At 45.0% G+C, this 20,032-nt stretch overlaps 1 protein-coding gene across 1 annotated transcript in view; it reads right to left on the reverse strand.

The window, feature by feature from the left end:
* Positions 1 to 20,032, reverse strand: part of LOC311229653 (gamma-glutamyl hydrolase) — a gene marked incomplete at both ends in the record, with an annotated part of 196,343 nt that overhangs the window by 85,191 nt on the left and 91,120 nt on the right. The window contains 3 exons of the mRNA XM_084315730.1: positions 9,642 to 9,726; positions 10,118 to 10,168; positions 13,910 to 14,024. Of these exons, the coding sequence (XP_084171856.1) occupies positions 9,642 to 9,726; positions 10,118 to 10,168; positions 13,910 to 14,024 (251 nt within the window). The remainder of the gene's footprint in view (positions 1 to 9,641; positions 9,727 to 10,117; positions 10,169 to 13,909; positions 14,025 to 20,032) is intronic.

Consider the following 20,032-nt stretch of genomic DNA (forward strand, 5'->3'; position numbering starts at 1 on the left):
TTGTATCACAAAGGGGCAGAGAAAATAAAAAGGCTTTATCAGCTGTTTCTCCATAGCAGCTTGAAATAGAATCACCTAAATGTTGTTTTGAATGAAATAATAAAACAATAAGTAAACTGTGGAAAGTCCAGCTCGGTGCTCACTTCAACAGCAGAACACTCTTGTAACGACTGATGGATGTGGTCAAAAGTATTAAGCAACAAAAAGAGGTACAGTAGGAACCATTGAAACCATAGAGACCAGTGGTATAGACCTACTGGTAGTTGGAGAAAGTATGTAGACAATGTGTGAGGATTCTGTGAGGATTGGCCCATTCCCGCCACACGCTTCAAGGTACTGTGAGGAGGATTGGCTCATTGCCACCACACGCTTCTAGGTCAAGTACCAATTGCCGCCACGCACCACGTCGGTTGTTTGTAATCAGCGCCCAGAGCCCTTCATATACTCGGGTCTTTCTGTCAATCGTTGTCGGGTCGTTTTGGATTACCACTGCTACTGCCTGTTCCCCCCGTTGTTGTGCCTCGTCCGTTTTTCTTCAGGATGTCCATGGAAGTCGCCGCTGTTGTGTATCTCTATCATCCGTTGGAGCAGTGCCTCGTTGCCCGCTTTGCGCATTTGCGCTTTGGTGAGTTTTTGGAACGAACCTTTTGGATTATCTGTTTTTTGTGTGTTTGGATAACACTGAAGATTTGCCGTTTTTGTTTTGTACTGGACTCAGCTAAACTTGTGTGTTGGTAACACTGAAGATTAAGTCACGTGGGATTGTACTGGGCTCAGCTAAACTTGTGTGTTGGTAACACTGAAGATTAAGTCACGTGTGTTTATACTGGACTCAGCTAAGGAGGACTGGACTGCCTCTGTATTCCGTTGGCTTGTTTATTGACCACTCTCTCTCTCTCTCTCCGTTCCTCCCAGAGTTGGATCCTGGAGTAGCTGCAGAGCCGCAGAGGCAGTGGCGCTACGCCGCTTCTCCATCTCAATACCGGGACGATCTGCAGAGCCGCAGACAACTCTGCCAAGAACATTCTCCCTTTTTGTTATTCTGATTGTTATTTCGCTCATTCCTGTTTCAGAAATAAATACGCCCTAGTCTTTGGCTAACTCTGAACTACCTGTCTGTGCCGTGCTGTTGGGGTCGGTTTCAAACCATAACATTACGACCCGACCATGACGACCCCAGCCGACACAGACAGGGTCAGGGCAGCGTTGGCGGTCCAGATCGAGTTGGTCAACGACCACACCCAACAGTTGGGTGCGGCTGCGGTTGCTGTACAGGACCTCCGGGCCCAGGTCCAGCTTATTCTGGATGCCCTTGACACTCTGGCCACCCAGCAGACTACCCAGGGTAATCAGCAGGCTGTTATTCTGCACCAGCTACAGGCTCTCAGTGCAGCATTAAACACTCTGCTTTTAACCCCACCTGTCCCACGAGTCTCAGCCAGATCACCACCCGCAGCCGCGGCAGACCTCGCACCTCGGGAGCCCCGTCTCTCCGAACCACGTTTGTTTGAGGGTAACTTCGAGGATTGTGCCACATTCATCATGCAATGTGAGTTGGTTTTCCTTCATCAACCCAGCCGATTTTCGTCTGAGGGAGCCCGAGTAGCTTACATGACTAACCTGCTCACAGGCCGAGCAGCACAGTGGGTCACTGCTTCCTGGTCTATGAGGGCCGATTTTTGTTTCTCCTACCCAGACTTCGTGGCAGAGCTCCGAAGGGTTTTCCACCACCCAGCTCGTGGCCAGGACCCAGGAGCTTGGTTGGGCACCTTCCGGCAGGGCAGTGGCAGTGTCACCGACTACGCGCTGGAGTTCAGACTGGCCGCAACGGAGAGCGGTTGGAACGATTAAGCGCTTCGTCTCACCTTCCTGAGGGGGCTCAACGACGCAGTAAGGGACCAGCTCGCGACCCAAGAGGAGCCCGATTCTCTCGAGGGCCTAATCAGCCTCGCTATCCGCATCGACGGACACCTCCGGGAGAGAAGGCGTGAGCGAGCACGACTGGGACCCCCAGACGTTCCCCAGACCCCCCGTCCTCGTGACCGTTCTGCTGACCGTCCTGCCCCCTCCGTCACTGGTGGTTTTTTTCCCTCCCGAGCTGTGACCGAGGAGGAACCCATGCAGCTGGGACGCACACGCCTTAGCCCGGCTGAACGGGAGTCCAGGCTCAGGTCCGGCCTTTGCCTCTACTGCGGCCGGGATGGACACAGTGTCTCCAATTGCCCTACCCGGCCAAGAAGACCAGGCTCGCCGGGACCCCGGGAGATCCTGGTGAGCCGTTTTTCCTGTTCCCACATCCGTGCACCACCTAACCGTCTGACGAGCGTCACCCTAGCCTGGGCGGACCAGCGGGCGACGGTGGGTGCACTCATTGACTCTGGTGCTGATGGGAGTTTCCTGGACGTTGAGTTTGCCACCCGGGCCAACATTCCACTTGAGGACCTCGAGAGGCCCTTGGAGGTTTTCGCGCTGGATCATCGCCGCCTGGCTGACATCACTCAACGCACCTGTCCTGTCCTCCTCACCGTTGCTGGTAACCACGTTGAGAGACTCCAGTTTTTTATTACCAGATCCCCTCTTGTCCCAGTAGTCCTGGGTCGGCCCTGGCTCGCGCTGCATAAGCCCCACATCGCCTGGTCGTCCGGCACCATCAGGGGGTGGAGCTCCTCCTGTCATGCCCAGTGTCTCCAGGCGGCGCCCAGTCCTTCGTCCCGGGGTTCCCCTTGTGTCCCTGTCTCCAGCCCTCTCACCGGGCCCCTGTCTCCGTCTCCGGCCCCCCTCGCCGGTTCCCTGTCCCTGTCTCCAGCCCCCCTCACCGGGCCCCTGTCCCCGTCTCCAGCCTCCCTCGCCGGTCCTCTGTCCCCGTCTCCGGTCCCCCTCTCCGGGCCTCTGTCTCTGTCCCCCTCTCCAGTGCCCCTGATCACCGGCTTCCTTCGGGCCCATCCGGGCAAGCCGAGGCCGGGTGGGTCGCCGGGTGGCTCCCGTGGAGGGGGGGGTACTGTGAGGATTCTGTGAGGATTGGCCCATTCCCGCCACACGCTTCAAGGTACTGTGAGGATTGGCTCATTGCCACCACACGCTTCTAGGTCAAGTACCAATTGCCGCCACGCACCTGTCGGTTGTTTGTAATCAGCGCCCAGAGCCCTTCATATACTCGGGTCTTTCTGTCAATCGTTGTCGGGTCGTTTTGGATTACCACTGCTACTGCCTGTTCCCCCCGTTGTTGTGCCTCATCTGTTTTTCTTCAGGACGTCCATGGAAGTCGCCGCTGTTGTGTATCTCTATCATCCGTTGGAGCAGTGCCTCGTTGCCCGCTTTGCGCATTTGCGCTTTGGTGAGTTTTTGGAACAAACCTTTTGGATTCTCTGTTTTTTGTGTGTTTGGATAACACTGAAGATTTGCCGTTTTTGTTTTGTACTGGACTCAGCTAAACTTGTGTGTTGGTAACACTGAAGATTAAGTCACGTGGGATTGTACTGGGCTCAGCTAAACTTGTGTGTTGGTAACACTGAAGATTAAGTCACGTGTGTTTATACTGGACTCAGCTAAGGAGGACTGGACTGCCTCTGTATTCCGTTGGCTTGTTTATTGACCACTCTCTCTCTCTCTCCGTTCCTCCCCGAGTTGGATCCTGGAGTAGCTGCAGAGCCGCAGAGGCAGTGGCGCTACACCGCTTCTCCATCTCAATACCGGGACGATCTGCAGAGCCGCAGACAATACTGCCAAGAACATTCTCCCTTTTTGTTATTCTGATTGTTATTTCGCTCATTCCTGTTTCAGAAATAAATACGCCCTAGTCTTTGGCTAACTCTGAACTACCTGTCTGTGCCGTGCTGTTGGGGTCGGTTTCAAACCATAACACAATGGTCCTCATTCTCATACCTTTGTAAATATCTTGGTAATTCTTTTTTTCTTCAAATTTACAAAGATCCTCCACTAAACTAAAATGTCACAATAAGAACCATTATTATGATCTGCTCTCTAAATTTGTCTGATTCAATGATATTTAGTTAATATCTTTTATATTGTTAAATTGTTTAATTGTTCAAAGCATATTAAAACAAATACAGTTTTAATATAGTCATATTTCAATGGCATTACATTTTTTTTTATATTCAGATACAATTTTATTGCCTATATTTATATCTTTCTACTATTACCTTTACCTGTGGAAAAAGAGGGATCCATGGCCATTGTCAAGTGGTATGACAACAGATCTATTACCCTGAACTCTTCCTACTGTGCAGTTGAACCTCAAGACAAAGCTCAACACTGGAGCAAGTCACACAAAGCATTTGTGGAAGTCAACAGGCCACACATTCTCAAGCAGTACAACACCTTCATGGGGGGCTAGACCTCCTTGATGCATACATCACAAGGTACAAGTATCACATGAGGTCACAGAGGTTTTTTTATTTACCATTTACTCTACCTGTTCTGGCAAACCATAACGCTGGGCCTCGTTAATGCATGGCTGATCTACCGCGGTGACTGCAACTACTTGGTGTCCAAAAGCCACTGAAACAAAGGAGCTTCCAGGCAGAGGTTGCAACTAGCCTCATTCTCCTCCAGTCACGAATGGCCGCCCATCACTCAACGCCACATCTCCACCAGCACCTCCCAAGAGAGCTTGTGTTGGAATTCCAGATCATGTTCGTGTGGACCAGGTTGCACACTGGCTTGTGAAATGTGACAAGCATGGCCGTTGCAAATTCTGCAAAACCAATGTGAGAAATGCGATGTGCGAAAAAGAACTTGTTTCAAATCTTTCCATTTGGCCTAGGCTAAACTGCCCCACATGCTGATACCATTGGTTTATACATGGTGCTAAGGATACAAAAGTGTATTTGTTTCTAAACTCTTTTTAATTTTTTTAATTTTTTTTAGAAGACCTCCAATATGAGGCAGTCTTATTTATTTTTATTCAGTTTGCAAAATGTTGTATTGTAAAACAAATCTCGTGAAGAAAAAATATTTAAACCGAAGAAGAAAAGTTATAGTTTGAGGAAATGCAAATGAAAAGAAAGATTTGTCAGCTTATAAGCACGAATAAGTTTAATGATTAACACCCAATGTGACATATATGTAACATTTTAGTTTAACCATTAACTCATTCCGTGCCAAAAAAGGAAAGTTACGTGTTTGCTCGACAAGCGTTAAGTGCCAAAAACGAGATATTACGTTTTACTTTGATCCCCGATCTACAGAATTGCCCGGAGCGATCTGCATCATTTTTGCACACTCGCATACACTAGAACTGCAATGCCGATCGACTATCACCAGGTGGCAGTATCGTCTGTGTCTGAACTGCAATGGCTTGGGGTTGATACACAGCCTCTCTTTTTCTTTTCTTGGTAGTGGCCCCTCCTCCTGCTTGAACAGAAATTCACATTGATCGCCTCAATATTCCGTTGCCTAAGCGTATTTGACCATCGAAACGTGTATAGACATATACACTGGTAATCGCGATGGCGATGCGATCACTTGGAATTCTTCTTCTTGGAATACCTTCTGGCTAAGGTAAGGTACATTCTATGTCTATTTTACCGAATCTGAAACGTGTTTTTCTAATGATCACAGTTCTGTGTTTCACCGGACAAAAAACATGCTCGCAAACGCGATCACAGTTTTGGGTTGATGATTTTGTGAAGGTACATATATACATGTCATATACCTTTGATTTGGGAGTATTTGGGGTTTCAGGGGATCAACCAGAACGGTTTGGGCTTATTGCACATAACACGTTTTATCTCGCGATCTATGAAAAAATACTGGATTATCTTGAAAATGCGCGATGTTTAGCGTGTAATAAACTACAAACTACAGCGTGTGGAAACAAACTATTATTCCCATGTTGCATTACAAGTAATGTTTGTCAAAATTAGCCACACCATGTCTCCACAGCTCTAATACAGAACACACACACAGCTTCGCAAACATAGTGAAACGACCGCGGAAACTACTATCAAGCTGGCATTCTAGCTGTAAAGATAAGTGATACGCCTGGCACAAAATGCCCAATGTGACATATATGTAACATTTCAGATCTTTGCCACTAGGTGGTGGTATTTTGAAAACAATGTCAGAAATGTGTTCTTTGTGGTCTACTTAATCTGTTTTATGCCCCTCATAATTTTCCTTGAAGGAGAAATGGGTTCTTTTTTTTTTTTTGATCCACTTTTTCTCCCATTTTTCTATATTTTCTCCCATCCCAATTTCGTATCATCCAATTCAACCCTCCCCTGTCACGAACGCTGTTTCTTGCCTCCCACAAGCCGGCTGCAGTGAGGACTAAGTCATACATAGCACAAGTCCCCTCCGGTACTTGAGGTAACAGCAGTCGCATCTTTTCACCTGCGCAGCTCGATCTCTCAGTGTCGAGGAGTAACGCGTGGGAGGCTCACGCTGCCCCCGACACTTCCTGATTCTACTGCGCAGGCGCACCAACCGACTTGTAGGAGTCGCTTGTTCACAACGTTCGATCCCCACCCTTCAGTTTTTCCCTCCCCGTAATACGGCCAATGTGTATTACTGCGGACGACCAGCCAAACTGAAAAACAATGTGGAGAGCTGGATTCGAACACGCGAATCCTAGCGTCTCCACACTGGTGGCGAGTGCCTTAGACCACTACACCACCTAGCCGCCCGTGGAGAAATGGGTTCTTATGGGTTAAGCACAACTACAAAACAGGCAGGCAGATGTTGTGTTGTGGCTATCTGAGCCCCTCCAGCACCTGTGCTTGTTACCATGCTAGTCTTTACCAGGTCTAGGGCTGCAACTAACCATTATTTTGTTATCGATTAATCTGTCAACAACAATTGATACCATTTGCAATTCTATTTCTAAATGTTGCCTTTTTGACACCACCTACTGAATACCAAGAGTAGGTGTTTTATCTATTGATTCATTATAGCTACTTTATACAACAGGTAGGTCCGACCATGCACTGTGATTGGTCGAGAGCGTTCTAAGCTGTGAGTATATTCATGATACACTCACGGTTAATTCACCATGAATATACCACTGTGCTGGCTTTAAAATGTTGTAGAAAGTTTCAACTGCCATTCATCAAACGGAAACGGTCAACGGACAACGTTACGTTTGATTTAACGTACCTGTAGGAGCTAGTTGATTGTTTTGTGTTGTCTGTAGTTGGTTAAGTTCAGTTTATCATTACATACAATGTATCCATGCCTTGCAGCTAAATACTGAAAAACAGGGAATTCACTTTTTAGCTTTAGATTGTTTTTAAACTACCAGTCAGAGAGATTTTTCATGGTCGATGACTTCAACATCGTCGACAAACCGTTGCAGCCCTAACCAGGTCTATGTTTTTATTGTATGGGAACCAAAGCTGACACAGTGGTGACCGAGGAGATGCAGTAGGCTAAAAAGAAACACAATTCAAATGTCAGAATACCAAAATAATCTCCTATGTAAGAATATGTTTATAGATACGTGTGTCATGCACCTCCAAACCTCCAGGCTTCCCATCCCCTGTATCCCTTTGTTTCCCCCCCTCTTTCTCGACCTCTCTCTCTCTCAATCAGGCAGGAGTGGATCCAGGTGTGGGGAGTTAAGACGATCAGCTGTTCCAGATCATCATCCTTGCCATAAAAGACTGGTCACAACTATTCCTCTTTGCCAGATCGTAGACTTACATACCATTAGTCCAGTTCTTACAGTATGCACTTATGCAGTTACTATTCTGTGCTTTTGACCATTTGGGATTTATAACATTGTACCTTCTTTTGTGTCACCGTCTCGGCCTGACTACCCCGCCTGGTGATTCTCCTGCCGGGACCTTTTGTTGGTCCTGGATACTCTTTATTTTGCCCTGTGGCTTTTGTATATTTTATGTTCCCAGGCAATTGGACTTTGATTGTTCCTGTGGTTTATTTTGCTACTTTGTTTATTTGTCGCCAACACTTGGTGTTGCTTTTCATTTGGACTTTATTCCTTTTGTGTTTTGATTTGTTCACCCCTGGTCCTATTATTCACCTGTACCATTGTCCCTTATAAAATAAATATAATATAATAATATAATAGGGCGGCTGATTGGCGCAGTGGGCAAGGCGCTCGCCACTAACGCAGGATACGCTGGGTTCGAGCCCAGCTCTCTGCGTTGCTACCGGCTGGCCGGTCGTTCATACTAACACAATTGGCAAGTGTTAGAGGGTGGGAAAGCCGGTGGGTGGGGATTGGACGTTGTGGACAGCGACTCCTACAGGTCGGTTTGGTGACGCTGGTGCGGCGGAAGCAGGAAGTAGCGGAGGCAGCGTGAGCTGTTACTCCTCGCCACTGAGAGTTCGAGCTGCTGCGGTGAAAAGATGCGACAGGCTGCCTCCTCGCGTACCGGAGGGGACACGTGATGCAAGGCTTCTGTCCTCACTACAACCGACCAGTGGGAGGCATAGTCTAGCAACGTTCAAGACAGGGGGCGTGTTGCTTTTTAACAGCGGAGGAGTGCAAGAATGTGACAATTTGACCATGTGACCACGGCAGCGCGAGAGAGCGGCAATGCGGAAATAGGCTGTCTATTGCCATTCTCTAAGACAAACGCTAACCTTAACCAGCTCCTTAACAGCGCCTAAACCAGCGCCTTGTCACTCCATGTTACCTGTTACCTGTTACTGCACAATGTTGTTTTCTTCTTTTGATTCTATTATATGTACCACTGTATTGCACATCGTTGCGGGCAAGACCACCCGCATTTCATTGTATACCTGTATGCCGTGACAATTAAAACTCTTGACTTGACTTGACTTGACTTAAACTTAACCGTTCTAACCTTAACCAACTCCGAAACAATGCCTAACCTTAACCTTAACCTTAACCATGCCTAACCTTAACCTTAACCATAGAAAGAATATTGCCATTCTCTAAGACAAACTCTAACCTTAACCAGCTCCTTAACAGCGCCTAAACTTAACCGTTCTAACCTTAACCAACTCCGAAACAATGCCTAACCTTAACCTTAACCATGCCTAACCTTAACCGGCGAAAGAATACACGTTAAAAAAAAATTTATGGGATTCGAACTTGTCAACAACGGACCGCAGGACCGCAGGACCGCTGCGCTGCCAGGTGAGCTGAGCTTCGAATGAAAATCATGGCGGATTAGGGCGGTTACATAATGCCGCAAGCTCTGCCGCTCCGCTCCGCTCTGCGGTTGCCACGTCTGCCGCGGGGCGTGTCGCAGCCAATCAGGGAAAACGCGGAAGCAACGGCAGCACTGCTCCGCTGTTAATAAGCAATAGGCAGACAGGGGAGGGAAGAATTGGATAATACGAAATTGGGATGGGAGAAAAAATAGAAAATGGGGAGAAAAAGTGGATCAAAAAAATATATAATAATATAATAAATTGGGTTTTCTCTATGTTCCTCGTCTCATCTCGTTTGTGTCTGCGCTTGGGTTCTGGTATTAGAATATCCTATTCACAACGTGGCTATATTTCCCCCCTTTCTTTGTTTTTTTTTAAAGCAATTTTTCTGGTGATCTGTTAAGCTAACCATGCAAACCTTGACTTCGATATTATGCTGTTACAGAGACTTGACAGGGCTTTGACAACATAACGCAGCCAGCAACTTTGGACACCTTTTTTTCCAAAGTCCAATTCCCAGCGTGCCATTGCCTCACCTTGAGAGCCAAATGATAGAAGATCTTGGAGACTCGGCTGAACTGAGAAGTCTGAATGTCTACGTCTCCTCCTGGTAGCAGCAGCCTGAAGAGATGTCTCAGAGTCAGAGTTATAACCTGATATGTTCACTTGGAAGCTCAAACATGAAGCAAATGCTTATCACTATGTGACAACATCATGGTAGCTAATGTCAATGGCATTTATACAACACACACAATAATGCTTGCCAGTACTGTGTCAGTGATACGAGAGCCAAAGACAGTTTGTACCAATTATATACATACATGAGACATTGCTCGTCATCAGTGTTGTGGACACAAACAAACAAGGAATTAAATGCAGACACAACTATACAGTGTTAGATTGGTTGTACCAATATTATCACACACACCATGTGTTTGTGAATAGATTAGCACAAAAGAGGATTAAAGTGAATAAGAGCACAGGACACAACACAACAGACTTGCTAACTCACCCATTTATTGAGTAAAATAGCTTAGCATATTCTTCTTCTGTGCGATTGATTCTGGCGAGCCAAAAAGAGAGAGAAAGGTAAGATTGTTAGGTACACATATACATGTAGTGTTGCTTTGGGGGGGGGGGGGGTTGGTGGGTAAGCCTCTGTCCTGCCTCACTCCCCCATCCATTAAGCTACACCTAGAGACAGAGCACAAAATAATAGCCTGTTTCGTGAATATTGTGGATGGCTTTGTGGTGGGAGGGAAAGAATTGAGCAGATAACACCACCACACTACTGTATATTAGAGCATGTTACACAATCCTGCCCTCCACCACATCCACACAGGCTGCAGCAAGGGGTGAAAGACATTTTCAGATGATTGTAGATTTTAGATAGTAGATTTAGGCTAGTCAGAAAACATTGCCGGGAGCCCAATGCTGACGATATCTCTAGGTCTTGATCAGGTATTAAATCCCTCAGAAGGCCCTTGGGTATTCCTGTGGCAGAATGAACACCAGGCGAAGACTTAAAAACGGGGCCCCTCTTCCAGAACTTGTTTTAACATAATATTATGTAAGGGATAATGTATGGCTACGAGGTCATTGTCGCAAAATAATTGACCGACACGGAGTTTAAAATACTGAGGCGCCGCGCCGAGGTGTTTTAAACGTAGTGAAAGTCAATTATTTTGCGACAATGACCGAGTAGGCTATACATTATCCCGCTTATTACATGGCTAACTTACTAACAATATACCTAATTCATTTGACAAATCGCAGTTGTTCTGTGGCTCTGTCAGCCCAAATAAAGTGATTATTATTATCGCGGGCAGCCCTCTGTTCTGGCTCCGCTGACACTCCGCTGTCAGTGCAGCGCTATACATTATCCCGCTTATTACATGGCTAACTTACTAACAATATACCTAATTCATTTGACAAATCGCAGTTGTTCTGTGGCTCTGTCAGCCCAAATAAAGTGATTATTATTATCGCGGGCAGCCCTCTGTTCTGGCTCCGCTGACACTCCGCTGTCAGTGCAGCGCGGCAGGTGTGTCTGATTTGCTGCACTGATGTGGGCTTGATTGCCAACAGCTGCGCACTGCGGTCATTATTGAAAAAACAGCGGTCATTATTGAAAAATAATGACCGCTGTCGGGGGGCTGTTGACCAATCACAAGCAAGCATTTCGGCGAATGTGAAAACGCCATGTAATAATAGGTAATAATGTCCACATTCTACAGGTCGTTACACAATCCCCGTGCAGAACATGTTCCCAACAGACAAGGGGGGGTGGCGGCGAGTGGGGATTGGGTATGTGTGCATAGAAATGTGAGGTGGAGACAAACCTGGGGTGGAGTAAAAATGTCTTTAATCAGTAACAATATCAGGCATGGTGTTTTGAGCAAGGTGTAGATTTTGATAGTTCCTACATCTAATAGGTACCACCCTAGTTAGTGGGTGTGATTAGATTCCACATACAATCCAGGCAAGTTCTCCTACCTGATAGACAGGGAGCGAAATTAAAGCCCGCCAAGCGCCATTTGCGGGCAGATTTTACATTTGGCGGGTGGGACTGAGAGGTCTGTCCGCCATGTGGCGGGCAACGAAATAGTCATGTGAAAACCGATCGAATAACATGATCCAATTCTTAGCGGAGTTCTCACTCGCTGTCTCAAGCACACAGACATGCAACGCGCTGCTCCTCCCTCCTCCAGCCCCTCCCAACCCCATGTAAACAGAGAGGCTAGAGTCGGGCCAGGCAGTCTGCTGACTGCTCTAACGTTAGCTACCGTTACAAAATGACCCAGTCAACTATTCACTTTTAGTTTAATACTGAGGCATTGTCCGTTATATAGCCGGCTAGCTACTGATAGCAACAAATGCTCCAGCAAGTCTAGTAGTGCATAATACCTCCGTTGGATAGGTAGCTACCTAGTACACGTTAGCTCCAGTAGGGTCCAGCTGCAGCGCCGGAGAATCCTTGCTGGAGCTGGAGGCTACTCGAGTATACACACAGACAGTGGAGCTGTTTGCAGATAGCGAGCATTTTGACTTGTTGCGTGGTGGCGATAACGTTAGCTACCGTTACAAAATGACCCAGTCAACTATTCACTTAGTTTAATACATGAGGCATTGTGTAACGTTATCCAGCCGGCTAGCTACGGATAGCTCCCGACATCAACAAATGCAATAGTCCAGTGCATAATACCTCCGTTGGCTAGGTAGCTCACTAGTCACTACGAAATGTCGCAGTAAACTAAATAGTTCACTGAGGCGTTGTCCCAACGCCATCCAGCAGTAGCTACAGAAAGCTCCTGACATCAATGTCCTACAACAACAACATGCGTATTCGAGTCCCTGGCTTACATCGTTGCTGAATAGGGTCCAGCTGTAGCTCAGGAGAATCCTTTTGCATGCTGAATGTAGCGTTTAGGGTCCAGCTGCAGCGCCGGAGAATCCTTGCTGGAGCTGGAGGCCACTCGGGTATACACACAGACAGTGGAGCTGTTTGCAGACAGCGAGGTGGTGATGTCTCGCAGATAACACAATCACAAGTATGATTATATAATATATATATTTTATTAAAAAAAATATATATAAAATAATAATACTTTTTTTTTTATCAAAAAAAAGTTGGCAGGTAAGAAATATGCTTGGCGGGTAGATTCTTCCCATCTACCCGCCACTGGCCGGTGAGTCAAAAAGTTAATTTCGCTCCCTACTGATAGATATGACCAGGCAATTGGAAGGGGGGTGATCCCTTGATATGTTATAAGCGCAATTATAACACACATCTCCACTTAGTTTATGGGGGAGGGGTGTTCAAGGGGAGTAAAGGTGTCCAATCACCACTGCCAAAAGATGCATAAACATGTTCAGCACCATATTCTGCTATCCATGCACCTTAAATAAATTGAAGTGAGCTTCCTGGACTTGATCTCAAAAGCTAGAGAAGGAAATAATGCACATGCTGATCCTTTATTTTTAATTTTTTTTTACCTTTATTTACACAGGGTATGTTCGCTGAGCACGGATGCTCTTTTTCAGCTATCACTGTAAAAAATAAATGTTTTTTCAGGGGAAATTCACTGTATTATTTTACAGATTACTTTTGTTTTTCTACTTTAAGTGTAAATGCCATAAAAATACAGTAAATTATCTTTTATCAAAATATTAACCATTAAATAAAGGTTGTAATCTGTAAATGTATTTGATTTTACTGTAATTTGACAGTAAGTATTTGGCAACCATTGATGCCAGACATTTACAGTTTTCGTGCAGATTTTTTTCTTACAGTGTATGTATGTGTGTATTGAGCTGTACTGTATTGTACCCATTCTGCAATCTGTTAATAAAGTTTTCAATCAATCAATCAATCCCTGCTTCACATTCACACAGTTCCATTCACACCTGGGAGCTGCCAAGTACAACCACAGTCTGACACCGTTGGCCACTGAGCAACGAGCAGTTGGGGGTTTAGTGCCTTGCTCAAGGGCACTTCAGCGGTTGGTGTTAAGGGTATTGGAGAGAGTTATTCATTCACTTCCCCAGCCCAGATTTTTCCTGCCGGTCCGGGGGATCGAACTGGCAACCTTCCTGTCACAAACCCGCTTCTCTAACCTTTAGGCCAAGCTGCTCCTCTAGCATTCAAAATCAAGACCCTGATACTTCAATTCATCAACTTGAATTTGGCTTAATTTTATTCAGTACACATGGGCTCACTGGCCACTACCACTTTTGAAGCAGTTTGTGAGGGCAGCTTTCTATGGCTACAATACAACCCAAGGGTAGTGGCTAGTTCACATACCTGATAGGTACGACTCTGGCCCCTGCTGCATCCAAGTATTTGATGTAGGAGGCAGCGATGTAGGAAGAGCCACGGGCAAACTGGTCCCCTGGCAGGTTCTCCTGGGCTAATATTCCTAGTGGGAGGAAAAAACATGTGCAAATGTATATGCATACTGTAGGTACATGTATACACAAGAGAGCTGTTGTGAGGACTGCACCTGAACAGGTGTCTCAGCCTCATAGCTCCCCCCAGAGGTCGCGTGGCGTTGTCACTCAGACCTGATGCGCACGTTGCCCTAGACGTTCTCATTCCACACCAGATGTGAATCCACAATCAGAGGCTCCTGTCTCTTCCCCTGTAACGGGGGAGAGTATAAACGTTTGACCAGCCAGGACATCACAAGTTTGTTCTACTTGGAACAGTAGGTTTTGCGTCTTAATATCCCTCTTGTCTATTTTGTCTTTCCTGAGCATTGTGATTGCATTTCAATATTCTGATAGTAGTTTAATCTTCGTTTTGTTGATGCACGTATAATATCTTCCAATTGTTAATCCTAACCTCGTTCTCTCCCCTGTAGCTTGGTTAGATGTTTTGACGTAACTAGACATAGCAAGAGCCGGACGGACGGACGGACGGACGGACGGACAGATAGATAGATAGATAGATAGATAGATAGATAGATAGATAGATAGATAGATAGATAGATAGATAGATAGATAGATAGATAGATAGATAGATAGATAGATAGATAGATAGATAGATAGATAGATAGATAGATCGATCGATCGATCGATAGATAGATAGATAGATAGATAGATAGATAGATAGATAGATAGATAGATAGATAGATAGATAGATAGATAGATAGATAGATAGATAGATAGATAGATAGATAGATAGATAGATAGATAGATAGATAGATAGATAGATAGATAGATAGATAGATAGATAGATAGATAGAAAAAAAACAGATGAACATTCAAAAGTCTTGACATTAGGCCTACCTCAAGACTGGAAAGGGAAAAATATTTAGCATGTAGTATAAATTCTGTATGACAGCCCAGTGACATCAGCTCAAGCAGAACTTCAGGCCGTGAGCAGGTATCACTCTCACAGGGCTGGTGAGAACTCCTAGTCCTATCATCATGAAATTGTTTGATCTCCTGTATAAGTCATCACTGGCCTATTCACACTACAGTATCTGTGTAGATTATGCCATAGCATGCATACTTTCATGTGAGACTTTCCACTCCCTTTGCACAAAAGCAAATGACTGCCTGAACAGACCAGTGAGCCAGGTGCAACTTTTCACACCTCTTCAACCCCCTCAAGATTTTGCCTATTTGCTCAGGGAGTGGGTGGAGTGCTTGGCGCTCTGAGCAACGACACCAACACTGTCATACTCACACTGGAGACACTCATGTGGGGGAAAGCGTATGCATTCCATTGTATTTGTTAATTCAGAATCAGAAAGGAGATATTTCATATTTGATTATATTCTTTTACATTTGGACATCCGTTTCCCTCCCATAATCTCAACATGTGATCATTTGGCAAAATGTACTGTATCTAATCCCTGAAAAAAGTAACTATAATTTGTTCTCTTTTTTTTAAGTATCCCAGGCTAACTGCACCACTATCAATGTTTTTAATGACTACAATCATGACCACCACTTGTTTTCACATTGATGATAATTAAAACGATTGTTATGGATACCATTAGAATGATGATCAGTGCCACCACTCTAATCATCATCATCATCATCATCATCATCATCATCATCATCATCATCATCATCATCATCCTATTCATTACTGTATCATTATATCCCGTTCCATCGTCTCATTAGCGCCATCATTATTCACTAGATCTATATTCACTAGATATCCTCCTTATTCTTCCATCTTCCCCATAACCCTCACCCACACGTGTCTTGCAATTGGTTAGACTCTGAAGACTCTAGCAGGAGCACTCATTCAAGGGTACTACGACTATGCTTGCACCTCATGGTACCAAAGCACCTCAAAGGCGCTAAAAACAAAATTACAAACATCTCAAAACAAACTGGTCAGACTACTGCTTGACCTTACTCCTAGAACCCACCTCACCCCTGCCCACTTTGACAACCTAGGATGGCTGAGAGTAGACGACAGAGTACAGCAACTTGCAATGGGCCTGGTCTACAAGATACACTACACGACCAAGGTACCCATGTACATGACAAAATACTTCCCAAAGGTCAGTGAATACCACGATCACAACACCAGAGGGAGCTCCACAAATCATGTTAAACCCAGATTCGGCTCAAACAAGGGACTAAACACGTTTCGCAATTATGCCACAACAATGTGGAACGCCCTACCCACAGCCGTAAAATAATGTGAATCCTATTCCTACCCTCTTTCAAAACCGCTCTCAAAGAGCACCTATACGGGTGGCTGAAATTAGAAACTGGCCCCGGTAACCCCCCACGGCCACACCCACCCCAACCAACCCAATTGGTAAATGTACAGTTTCTTCCCCTTCAGATGTAGAGATTTTTTTTTATGATCTTTGCAGTGGCGGCTCGCCACTAGGGGCGCTCGGGCGCCGCCCCCCCCCCCCTCAAGCCCTACCCTGGTTATATGAGAGAACAAGAAAAATAAGTTTTTAGTTTTTAGTTTTATAGCCCTATAAATAATATAAACATGTTTAAAATTAATAATATTTACTCATTTTAAGTATGTTTGTGTTTCCAATGCACAATATAACGTTATTATCGCAATTAAAAAACACTTGTTTTCCAGAGCAGGAAGTGACATCGCGTTTTTTTTATTTTTTTTATTTTTTCGTATTTCTCGGCCCGGGCTATACGCGATAGCGCTCTGAGTGCGCGTCACAGTTTGATCGCTGTATCCGTCACAGCCAATCAGTGCATAACATGTTGTGCGTTGAAATATGACTATTATGTTGGAATCCGGGCGCGATTTGAAGCGGTCTAGCCAGTAGCGTCAAGAATATCTGTAGCCGCATTTCGCAGAGACGCTCTCTGATTGGCCGACGCCAGTATTTTTTTCCGTAGCAGAATTTCACAGAGACGATCTCTGATTGGCCGAATCCAATTTCTAATGTTCCAATTCTAGGTTATTCCAATTTCCTAGGTTGGTCGGTGGAGATAGTTGTGTTGTTGTGAGAATGATGCAGGCAGCTGTTTGTCTTAGACGAGCGTGCCGTGACTGCAAGTTCTTTAGACTGTTAAGCTTAGGCACTCTTTCAAAGTTGGTTAAGGTTAGAGTTTGTCTTAGAGCATGGCGATAGAACGCCAGGTAGTTTGCAGGCTGTTCGAGGCGGAAATGGACAAAGACACAGCTCTTCACTCACACAGCTTGTTGGCTAACAACAAGCTATATGGATGCGGAGGGACAACAATGGATGGACATCAACACAGGCTGGATGGACAATGCCATGGAGTGGATATACTTTATCAACAAGCCAACAACAAGGTAGATTAGTGATCTTAACTCTAGTTTAATACATGATACGTTGTCTACTGATGCCGCATAACGTTGTAACGTTACAGCTTTCAGCTAACGTTAGCTACTGCTAGCTGTTAGCTCCGTTATCTTAGCTGGCCACTTTTATAATTACTTCATGGAAACGGAGTAACGTTAACGTTTAAACGTTATGTCGAGGTCATACAATACTACAGTCGACATAAGGTTAACGTTACCCCATGTTTAAATAGCAGCAATCTTGTTGAAAATGTAACTTTACTAAAATGCTCTCTCTCTCTCTCGCTCTCTCTCTCTCTCTCTCTCTCTCGCTCTCTCTCTCTCTCTCTAATTTCGCCGCATGTGGGGCATAACCACTCAGACAATGAATGGTAACTTGTTTAAAATAACGAGCTTTACAAATGTGTTTATTATTGAATGGATCTGACATCATCTGAGAGAGAGAGAGAGAGAGAGAGAGAGAGAGAGAGAGAGAGCGAGAGAGAGAGAGAGAGAGCGAGAGAGAGAGAGAGAGCTGTGCGTGTTTGTGTTGGGCTATTGGAAACGTCGTTGCATTTGACTGACTGATCATATATTGATCGATGGCAATGGTGATAATATTCGCCAATGCGTGCCTTGTACATGTTTGCAAAATGTTTGGTATAGCGCCCCTAGTGGCGAAGTACACACCGGCCGCCACTGTCTCTTTGTCTTAAACAGTACTGTATATTTGTATGTCTTGTATGTCATAAATGTCTTGATGAAACAGTACTGTATATCTGTATGTCATGTATGTCATAAATGTTTCGACGAATTGGCTCGCTGATAACAAACTATCATTACACCTGGGTAAAACAGAGTCCATTCTCTTCTGATCAAATAACAAACTCAGCAAGGCCGACGGCTTCTCAGTTACAGTGGGTGACAATATTGTCACAAGGAAAGATGAAATTACATACCTGGGTTCCATCCTAGAGGCAAATCTTTCCTGTGACAAAATGGCATCCAATGTAATAAAAAAAGTCAACCAACGAACTAGATTCTTGTACCGGATCTCCTCTCTGGTAAACAAGAATACCCTCAAGTTCAAGTTCAAGTTCTTTAATAGTTGTCATACAGAAGTACAGAATACTTTCATACAAAATGCTTCTTACTGTTACGCTCCAGAGACTGTGCTAGACAAGATAGTATCAAATAACATAATAACATAATATAGCATGAATTTAGAAGAAGAAAATGAGGTCACAGTTGTTCGGTATAGACATATGTACAATGTTCTGAGTTACCATATAATATACAATACACAACTATGCAGTGTACTAATGTACAGTACTATCTAGTGCAAAGCAGAAATGGGATGAGGTACAATTTTAGGTACAATTTACAGTAAGGTGTACGAGTTGTAGTGCAATCCTTCATCCATAAATATAAAGTGTGGGGAGTGGGTGCTACAGTGTGTTTGTTTAAAGTGGGTGTGTGCTATAAAGTGTGTGTAGTGGGTGCTACAGTGTGTTTGTTTAAAGTGAGTGTGTGCGTGTGGATGTGTGTGCTATGTGTGTTTGGTGGTTGTTGTTGTGTAGTGTTCATTCATTGTTCGTTTAGCAGCCTGATGGCCTGGGGATAGAAGCTACTTCTGAGTCTTTCTGTGCTCGCCCCGAGACTCCTGTATCGCTTGCCTGACGGCAGCAGTTCAAAGAGGCAGTTGTTCGGGTGGCTCGAGTCCTTAATAATTCTCTTAGCCTTCCCCTTGCAACGCTTGTAGTAAATGTTCTGGAGGGTGGGGAGCCCCCCTCCGATTGTGCGTTCGGCTGAACGTGTCACTCTTTGTAGTCTGCTTTGGTCTTTTGCAGTGCTATTCCCAAACCAGGAGGTGATGTTGCCGGTCAAGATGCTCTCTATTGTACATGAGTAGAAGTTCTTAAGGATCTTCTGGCTGACTTGGAACTTCCTTAGGCGCCTGAGGAAGTAGAGGCGTTGTCGTGCCTTCTTCACCACACTGTTAATGTGTATGGTCCATTTCAAGTCCTCGGATATGTGGGCTCCGAGGTACTTGAAGCTGTTGACTCTCTCAACCGGTGCCCCGCCCCTGAAGACTCTAGCAGGAACACTCATTCAAGGGTACTACGACTATGCTTGCACCTCATGGTACCAAAGCACCTCAAAGGCGCTCAAAACAAGATTACAAACATCACAAAACAAACTGGTCAGACTACTACTTGACCTTACTCCTAGAACCCACCTCACCCCTGCCCACTTTGACTAACTAGGATGGCTTAGAGTAGACGGCAGAGTACAGCAACTTGCAATGGGCCTGGTCTACAAGATACACTACACCACACAGGTACCCATGTACATGTCGAAATACTTCCCAAAGGTCAGTGAATACCACGCCCACAACACCAGAGGGAGTTCCACAAATCATGTGCAACCCAGATTCGGCACAAACAAGGGACTAAACACATTTCGAAATTATTAAGATGTGAATCCCTACCCACATTCAAAACCGCTCTTTTTTTGTATTTTATTTTTTTATTATTTTTTAAACAAACATATAAACAAACATGACAACACACGATAAGATATACAAGCATTAATTGTCAGGGCACATCCAATGAGATCACATTTTAGTTAGTTGTCTTATATAAGATATACCCCTAATACCTGTTATCT

The sequence above is a fragment of the Notolepis coatsorum genome, assembly GCF_963971535.1.
Source record: "Notolepis coatsorum genome assembly, chromosome: 6".
NCBI classification, from domain to species: Eukaryota; Metazoa; Chordata; class Actinopteri; order Aulopiformes; family Paralepididae; genus Notolepis; species Notolepis coatsorum.